The sequence below is a fragment of the Lactuca sativa genome, chromosome 2 (genome assembly GCF_002870075.4).
Source record: "Lactuca sativa cultivar Salinas chromosome 2, Lsat_Salinas_v11, whole genome shotgun sequence".
Classification (NCBI taxonomy): Eukaryota; Viridiplantae; Streptophyta; class Magnoliopsida; order Asterales; family Asteraceae; genus Lactuca; species Lactuca sativa.
This window is the reverse complement of record NC_056624.2, coordinates 173,781,064-173,790,958: the sequence shown is the minus strand read 5'-3', so window position 1 is coordinate 173,790,958 and position 9,895 is coordinate 173,781,064. Positions and strand designations below refer to the sequence as shown.

Sequence of the window (9,895 nt, the reverse complement as noted above, 5' to 3'; positions counted from 1 at the left end):
AGACTTTAAAAGTCAAACATGGACAATAATTTTGGGACGGAGGGAGTATCATTTTATTTTTGTGACATAGACCAATCATAAATGAATTACGCAAGAAAATGCACTTTGCAAGGTCCAATTCCAAAATGGGTGCAATACATGTTTAAAAAACAATTTAGTAACTTTTTGAAAAGACAAACTGTGTAAAATTGAATTGAATGGGGTGAGACTCTAATAAATAAGTTTCATTTTAAATTAATTGATTTTTAGGTGACTAGGCCCCTTTAACAGCGGGTTCTTTTAGTGATTAATCTTTTGGAATTTGGCAAACCAATTAGAATAGTTTACTTAAATATGTTTGTTGGTTATGAAGTAATGTTTAAATTTGTGTATAAAGTTGCGTTTGTCGTACATTTTAGATTATTGTGATTTAATCGTTGTTGAGATTTTTAAAATAGTTTATAAGTTAGTTTTTAATATAAATAATTTAAATAATTTATTGATAAATTAATTTATAATTTAAAAATCATTTTGTCGGATAACACGTCAAACACAATTGAACATTTTAAATTTATCACATAGATTTGTAATTAATGGAAAACTTAAAAGCTTTCGTATTTATAATTTACAAATCATTTTGTCGGATAACACGTCAAAAACAATTGAACATTTTAAATTTATCACATAGATTTGTAATTAATGGAAAACTTAAAAGCTTTCGTATATTATTTCAACGACTACTTAAAGTCGTGGATATTGAATATTTATGATAGCTTGATATCAATAGTCATAACGAGAAAATCTTGAAAACTTTAAAACCTTCCATATGTTATTTCAACGACTACTTAAAGTTCATAGATTACTAGGTAAAGAGCTAATGATAGCCCACAAATATGCAGTTGAAAGTTATTTTTTGACCATCTACAACAAGAAGGTAGTGATGACGATTGCGATGTCTTTGTTTGTATGTGGTTAGAGACGTTATGTAGTGGCAGATATATAACAATGAAATTAAATGAAGAAGTGCATGTAAATAAAAAAAATGTTGGGATTATAGTATGCGAAGAGAGCCTATCATCTTTTCTAAGTTCATTTATTGGTCTTATTCAAGGTTCTTTGTAGCTTCGAAAATGTAATCATACATTTTAAATGCTTACTAATCAGACAACATCCTATAATTATTTATTTATTAATTTGAATTCTTTATGCAACAAAATGGATTTGACACAAATCATGCAACTACCTTGCAACATGTTAAACAAGTTACATGTAAGATTGATAAGTTTGGTAACAATATAAAATGTTGCGGCATAGTTTATGTCAAAAAACACACTTTGTTTGATTTCTCTGTACACTCTGCAGTCATTCTTGGGTTTGTGGCTCACATTCCACATTACTTTGTGATATCAAAGAAGATAATGTTACATTATCTTTATATTGTATTAACCTCTGTGTGTTTAAATTGACGTTATTTAAGATATTATTTATTATTTATTGATTATATTTTATGTAAGATGGTTGATAAAAACGAGTAGGTCAAGAAGTGTGTAGGGTATTAACTAGTGCGAATCGACCTTTAGAAAGCATCTTTTCTAGTATTTTTTTTTTCTCATAAATATAATTATAAATTATAATTATCATTACAACCTGCAACAATTAACTAAGGAACCAATTCCACAAAACCACTAACCGCTTTTATTCTTTTCAGTTTTCTCCCCATCTTGAGATCGATATTAAATCTCCGATAATCCATGCTTTCTTATTAATTTATACATATATGAACCTTTAGTTCAGTTATCGTCTTCTGAAGCAAACTTTATTTCATTTTATTTTACTTTATTTTATTTTATTTTTTAATCTCTGTTGTAAGGTCTCATAGATTTAGTTGTCAAATTAAAGACATGACATTATGATTGTATAAAAAATATAACATACTTTAAACCAAATTAATTTTGCATTATCTTTGTTTCCTTCAATTCCTCTCAGTCAGACAGATGGAAAACAACAACTTTGTAACAAGATCAATTCTTTAACATGTTGTCGGCCTCATGCTTCCAAGAATCTTGCGTGATTCTTTAGGAATCTTGATTCATTTTTTTCTTTTTCTTATTATACTTTACTTTTTTTTCGTTACTCCTTAATTCGTTCTTATATTCACATGTATATGTATGTATGTATGTATATGTATATGTTGTTGTTCTAACATAGTTAATTCATTTAGTTAGTTAAATTTCGTTTTCATTAGGTGATATAAAACAGAAAGTACGTCTTAATCATTTCATAATTAGAAATAAAATGGTAACCTGTACTTTCAACTTTATTAGAAAATATGTTATAAATATATCGTAATTTATTATACACAAGGAAATTAATACTTCTCATTTAAAGCTAAAATATATGAAAATAAAGTTAGTACTACTTAAAAGTTAAAACGTACTTCCAATTAAAATAAAGCCGTAATGAAGTTTTAGAGGTATAGTTAAATTAAATGTATACGTAAAGATAATGTCCCATGAACTTTTGAAAGCAAAAGAGTGATCATTGTGATGCGACAAGTCAGTTACTTGTAAATCTTATTACCTCATCTAGTCAAATGATAATAATAATAATAAATAAACCCAATACAATCCTTAATTCAAATTAATTGTATTATGTTTTAGTACGTCTATCTTTTGTTATAACTTATAACCCTACTTCATAATTGTTTTTTTTACTTTTAATTTTTCTTAAATCATATATTAAATTAAACTATATTTTCTATTTTTATCATTTTATGCCATTTTAGTTGGCTTGGCTCGTCGTCCCAAAGCCGCGCCACCGACGTGTTTCCACGTAAGCAACTGGCATCCTATTGGCTTTGAGAGTACTGGCCCATGGGGTTTGGACACGTGTTAAGAAGTGATGGCACCTGTTTTGTTTCTTCATGACTAAGCTTTAAACATCAACACCGTGGGACCCACACTGCTGATGTCACCACCTTTTGAAAAGCCACGGTGGCCCCACCGTGAGTGCCGCCTGACTCAAAAGCATTAGTCTCACGTAATTAATATCAATTCCTATTTCTGTTTTAAATACGAAACATTAACTTCAAATGTCATCGCTTTCAAAGTTTATAAATATTAAAGAAGTATACACATTGATTACAACTTGAAAACGTATAAAAGAAGAGTTTTACATGCCAAAAGTGTTACATTATATTAACAATAATTATTTTTATAGTAATGCACTAATTGGGTGGGTCCCACCAACATATGATGAGTTTGTTCTTAAATACCGCCTTCCAACCCATCGTTTCTTCCCTTTCCTCCTCCTACCTTCCTCCACCGTCTAAAACGCTTTTCCGATCATGTTGTCTTCTGTTTTCCCCACCGACGGCGACCATATTCCGTCCGACGACTTTCTTGGAACTGGGTTTACCCCTTGGGACACTGACACTCATGAAAGTCCCTTTCTTTATCCACCTCAAGAGCCTGTCTTTTCGTTTTCCGGCTCCGACGACTCCACGCCAAAAACCAACAGCTCCAACTCCGGCTCCGACGAGGGAGACGTTGACCGGAATCCTATTGAAGTCACCCTGATTGATGAACGTAAGAGGAGACGCATGATATCAAACCGGGAGTCTGCACGGAGATCTCGCATGAGAAAACAAAAGCACTTGGAGAACCTGAGGAACCAGGTGAACCGGCATAAGACTGTGAACCGAGAAATAATGAACCGGTTACGGTTTGTAAGCCATCATGCACAAGTTATAAGGCAAGAAAACGAGAGGCTCCGATCGGAATCAGTGATGCTCCGGCAAAAACTATGGGACATGCGTCAAGTACTGCTCGTCCGGCAGCTTCAGAACCAGTTATTATCGTCTGCATGGCCATGCAATAATAACGTGACAACCATCAATGAACAAAACCCACAATCGTTAATTACATAAAGCTTTATATATATATTTCATATGAAATTAAATCGTAACTAAGTGCATGAGAACAATAGCAACTCACCCTATATATATATTTGTAAAGGAATCGATCAAGTAGTTGGAGGAAGGTAATTATCAAGTAATGGTAATTTTAAGTCGTTATTTTTGTCTTGGTTTTCGTTTCTTTTTTAGTTGGTTTTTGGAAAATGAAGGTTTTGGTAGAACGGATGGTTGTTTTTGTCAAAACCAGAGATATCATTTTGTAAAGTTTCACTACGAAGTGCTTGGCTTATGATATGAAAAGTAAATTTGGACCAATTGGTACGTGTCGTCTATTTATAATTGCTTCTTTATTTTTAACATCCTAATTAATTGATCAATTATATATATCATATTTGAATATATCTATTTTAAATCGTTGTTTATATGTGATGTATTTTATTCGTCCAAAATCACATGAGACCACATAAGGTTTACAGTAATTTTAAAGCCATGGAATAAACTCTATCAATGGGAGATAACTGAACGAGGTGATACGTTCAATTAGTTTCAATCGATGGAATAAACTTGAGATGTCATTTGTATCGATATAGAGTTAGCAATAGAAAAAGAAACATGTTAATAGTCGATATATAAGCAAATTTCCATGTGTCGTCCGGCCTAAAAGTAAATTTCCATAAGGCTGGACGGAGTGACTTCAGCAATAGGCTCGGCGACCTCGGCGAACCCCGGGCCGACCCCTCGGCATGCCGAGCTCAGTTCGGCAACTCGGTAGAGCTGTGCCGAGTCTCTTTCTTCTTCCTCAATTCTTCCTCCTTCCTTCTCCCTCACTCGGCAACCCACCCCTCCCTTCTCCCTCTCTTCTTCCAAGTTTCTTCTCCTCCTTTTTGCTGATGTGGAGTTCGGCAATAGTTGCACGACTCTGTAAGAGTCAAAGTGTATTGTAATGTGTCGAAGGTTGTATTGTATTCGTTAAGTGATGTAATGTTATTACAAAGGCATTGTTATTTCGAAACTGTAATGTTTAGCCCTTTGTATTTTTTGTGTGCTTTCTATTTTTCCTATAAATAGGGAATGATACATAAGATAGATAGAACTTTTGCTATTCTTCTGTCTAAAAATCTTTGTATCGTGAAAGCATAATATGAGCTGAAACAAAGTTATATTTACTCTCCGTGTTCTTAAATCATATCAATTATGATCTCGTTTCATTACTCGATTTAACAAACCTCTACATGTTCAACCTAAGTCACGGATATTCGGTATTGGAGCAAGCAAGCAGGAGGTAGAGAGATGTGCGGCTCCACTCGGTTGTGAACCGGCTACACTTCCGTTAACTTATCTTGGTGTACCGGTTGGAGCTAACTTGGATTTGAAGAAACATTGGAAACCGGTGATCAACAAGTTTCACTCAAACCTATCTTTATAAAAGGCGAAAACATTGTCATTTGGTGGCCGACTGACACTAATTAAAGTTGTGATGGGAAACCTTCCAACCTTCTTTTTTTCATTGTTTGTCGCTCCTATTGGGGTTATAAACACACTTGAGTTCATTCAGAGGTGATTTTTGTGGGGAGGATGTAATGAAAAAAAGAAAGTGCATTGTGTGTCTTGGGAAAAGGTCAAAGCTCCTAAGGATATGGGTGTAGGATCATTGAGAGCCTTAAACCTATCCTTAATTACGAAGTGGTGGTGAAGTCTTAGAACCGATCCATTGCAACTGTGGGCTCGAGTTGTTAGAGGAATATATAATTTAAGTAAAAAACCCTGAACTGTCATTTCAAAAAAAAAATGTTACATAGGTATGGAACAATATTGCTAGAAGTGGGTCTCGACCATTAGATTGGGCAAAGGCAACAATACATTATTCTAGATTGACCATTATATTGGGCCACAACCATTAAAATTGATGTTCCTGCGATATATTGTTTGAAAAGGAAAAAATCTTGCAAAATCCCTAACAGAGTAAACATTTAAGGGTTGTTGTAAAAGTGGGTCTCGACCCCATCTTTAGAGGAGCAGGTGGATGAACTATGCTCGCTATCCGCCCTTCTCAGAACCTTTCAACCAGGTGTATCAGTGGTGAAACGTCCCAAAAGTATGATCCAGAAATTTCATTTTTAATTTAAATAAAATAGTATTCCAAAAACATCATCCATACAAACCAAATGAAAATAAGTGTATCAAACATCGTATCAATCAGAGTATCATCTTAAAAGCGGAACCCATGTTGTGTGTGAGATGCAGTAATATCGAGCTCTTCCCCTTGGAACCAAAAGTACCTGAAACATAAACTGAAAACCGCAAGAACAAAGCTTAGTGAGTTCCCAAAACTCTGCCATACCATACATAATAAATCACATACTAGTCCCCCGCCCTACATCAGGCCCCGTCCGACATCGATCCCCGCTTGGTATATAACTCTGTTATTCTTAGGCCCCGCCTGACATCGGGCCTTGCACACTATACACATACAATATATATCAAATAATCATATTAACACATAAAATGATCATAAGACAATAGCATATGTTTCAGTCATCGGGCCTCACCCGACATCAAGCCCCGCCCGATATACATAGCAACACATAACATATGCAAGGGTCACACAGAATCCTAGCATCCTAACATAAACAATAAGGAACATCATTGGTGCCTTAGATATGCTAAACCCAATGAGGAAACTCACATCGACTGCTGAATCTCACTAAAAATCCTTGTTTGTTAGTCTGACGAATCCTCGAGCTATTAATACCAAAATAACACCTAATTAACATTTGGATCCCAAACCATATCCAACAATCCATACTTGGGGTAAAAAGACCATTTTACCCCTCACCTGGTTTGGTCCAAGACTAAAGCCCAAACTCATAATCTAAAAGGCCTTAAACCAAATAATCAACCAAGGCCCATATATGACACAATTTTCCGAATTGGGCCCAAACCCTTGCATGGGCCTTACCCTAAAACCCAACAAATTTTCCTAGTACAAAACGCTTGCACTCTGAAGTCCCAACAAGAACTCACACACTCAAGCCCAAACTCGAGCCCGAAGTGCATAACCCATCTGACTGAGTATATAGGGCGTACTTAGCTGTACGCTAAGCGTACACGCTATGTGGCTTGTACGCTGCGCGTACACGCTATGTGGCTTGTACGCTGCGCGTACAGACTTGTTGTAACATCCAGAGTTTCGGGTATGATTTAATTTTAATTATTTATTCAAGACAGAGGAGGGACTCGATGAGTTGGTGCCACAACTCGTCGAGTAGGTGAGGAAGTTTCCGCGAATCTCCGCGACCAGACTCGACGAGTCGGGCATATGACTCGTCGAGTATGCGCTGGCAATTGAAACCCTAATTCCCGGGTTTTGGAGCACTCATAGCCTCCTATTGCGGCTAACAGTCCCTTGAGAGAAACCCTAAGTGAGCTAAATCGTTTGTGAGGAAGGAGAGGCCATATTTGATCTTTCTATCATTGGTTTAGCAAGAAGAAGGTGATCAAGATGAAGAGAAGGCTGAAGGAGGTGATATTTGGAGGAATTCTGAGTTCAGGAGTGCTTATTTGAGGTATAATCTCGATCCATCTTCTGTTTTGGTCATTGTTTATAGAGTTAGGGTTTTCTAGACCCTTTGGTAGATGGTTTTGTTGAGTATATGGTTCCTTTTCATATTATGGTCTTGGATCTAGATCCATAGAGGTCCAGAGACCTTACTCCTTTGAGCTTTATGAGGATTGTTGATGAATATGAACTTAGGATGCCATATTAGAGATCATTTCTTCAAATAGAACCTTGGAGCCTTTGCATGGGCATCAAGCTTCGAACTTTACGTGATTATTGGGATAGAATGGATAGATCTATTGAGTAGAGCATCAGATCTGACCTTAGGAAGCCATTTGAAGTTGAGCATGGATTGGACTCGCCGAGTCCATGAACAGACTCGATGAGTCGAGTCGAGTTGTCTCGAGACTGTGAATCTAGAGAGTGACCCGCCGAGTTAAGTGAGTGACTCGGTGAGTCAAAAGAGAATCAGAGGAGTAGAGTTCACGACTGGACTCGCCGAGTCGTTGAGACAACTCGACGAGTCTGGTCAAGGTTGACCGTTGACTTCGTTGACTTTTAGGGTTTTGGTCAACAATTGTACTTTTGGATCAGGAAGGGGTAAAATGGTCTTTTACCCTTCTATTGGATTGTAGAAAAGGGTGTATTCTAGCCTTGAGAGTCGTTAATGATTGAAATAATTACTTTATGTGATTAGGCGGGGCTAGGTCGTTGTTTCGAGGTTCAGAGATACCGAGTTGTGATTTTCTAAGACATTCCATAGGCGAGTCTTCTCACTATACATTACCTAGTGTGGTAACCATGAGCAGACCGGAGGGTCTTATATGTTATGTGATATTTGTGTATATGTGTTTGTGATATATGTATGCTATGTGATATAGACCGAACCGGAGGGTCCAATGATATAGACCGGGTCGGAGGGTCCAACGAGACAGACCGGGTCGGAGGGCCCAACGATGCGGAACTGGAGGGTTCCGCTGAGACACATCGACTAGAGGGTCATATTGTAGCCTTGAGTGGCGTATGTGCTGTATGTGGTATTTTGGGGAACTCACTAAGCACTTATGCTTACCGTGTTGTGTGAAATGTGTTTCAGGTACCAGCAAGGATCGCAGGAAGGCGCCAGCTTGATTGTACACATTGTGGGAGTATTTTGATGAGATTCTGGGGAAATGTTTTTGGATACTTATATTTTTGAGATGGATGTTTATGATTTGAGATACATTTTGATTTTTATAATGAATTATTATGTTTTTGAAAAGAGAAAAATTGGTTGAATTTTTATGGTGTTACAAGTTGGTATCAGAGCCTTGATTTGAGGGATTCGGATTCACCTTCGGGTGTATTTGAACTCAAACCGAGGATTTGAGAAAAAATTTATAAAACAAACAATTTTTCTAAAAGTAAAGGAATATGAAAGAGATGGAAAGAAGCAGTGTGTACAATCAGCAAGCGCCCGAACGGTGATTTCCCAAAATACCCTTACATTTTATATTATGAGATATTATGTGATGAGTTATACATGCTTGAGAAGGCTAGGTAATCATGATAGGACTAGAGTGGCCTGATTTGTGATGCCTTAGCCTAGGAGATTTCTGCTGCTAAGAGAGTACTTGCGAGTGAGTAGGTAGCAGTGAGGAGCTTATAAGAGGCTGATTAGGGTATAGCCTGTATGTGGTATGCTTGTGATTTGGAATTCTGGGGGAGAGTTTTGGGAGTGAGTACTGGTACGGTGTGGAAGGTAGTATAGGGCCCATACTACTGGAAACATCGGATTGGTAATCAGTCCGAGTAAGATTCCTTAGGAAACCAAAGAATCAAGTAGGGTGAGTGATCGAGTGTGAGTGATCTCGATTGAGTCTCTGATTATTCTGCGATTTTATTTTAGAGACAACATGGTGGTTACGAGACGACATGATAGGGACAGTGGTACTAGTGGTACCAGTGATGAGGAGATTCGGAGGATCATTCAGGAGGAGGTAGTTGCGACTATTCGGGCGGAGATTCCCGAGATGTTTGGGTCTATTAAGACCACATTGATAGAGACGTTTGACGAGCGTTATGTTGCTTTGACTGATGTTGTTGTTGCCGCAGCCACTGCAGCTGTTGCTGCTGCGAGACCCCAAGGTGGCGATTTGTTGCTGTACCGAGAGTTCAGCAACACGAAACCACCAGAGTTTGATGGTATGCAGGATCCGATCACTGCGATGAGGTGGATTTCAGACATCGAGGGATGTTTCTATATGTGTTCGTGTCCGGAGCACTTGAAGGTTCGGTTCGCGCTGAACCAGCTTCGCTTGGGGGCAAAAGACTGATGGAAGTTTGTAACGGCGGACTTTTCGATGGCAGAGCTGACTGCAGTGACCTAGGAGAGGTTTACTACGATGTTCCGTGATGAGTATGTTCCCCCGGTCGAGAGGGAACGTCTAGCCCAGGAGTTT

The 9,895-nt window shown here is 37.4% G+C and overlaps 1 protein-coding gene across 1 annotated transcript; it reads left to right on the top strand.

Annotated features, from left to right (window-relative positions):
* The first annotated feature begins 3,249 nt into the window (after positions 1-3,249).
* On the top strand, positions 3,250-4,210 carry LOC111900223 (basic leucine zipper 4). The gene has a single exon (XM_023896095.2). It carries the CDS (start codon positions 3,326-3,328, stop codon positions 3,905-3,907), a length of 582 nt encoding a protein of 193 aa, XP_023751863.1. The 5' UTR covers positions 3,250-3,325; the 3' UTR covers positions 3,908-4,210.
* The last annotated feature ends 5,685 nt before the right edge of the window (positions 4,211-9,895 follow it).

Bases quoted from the DNA above. Each gene is read 5' to 3' on its own strand.
- LOC111900223 (XM_023896095.2), top strand. From the start codon at position 3,326: ATGTTGTCTTCTGTTTTCCCCACCGACGGCGACCATATTCCGTCCGAC.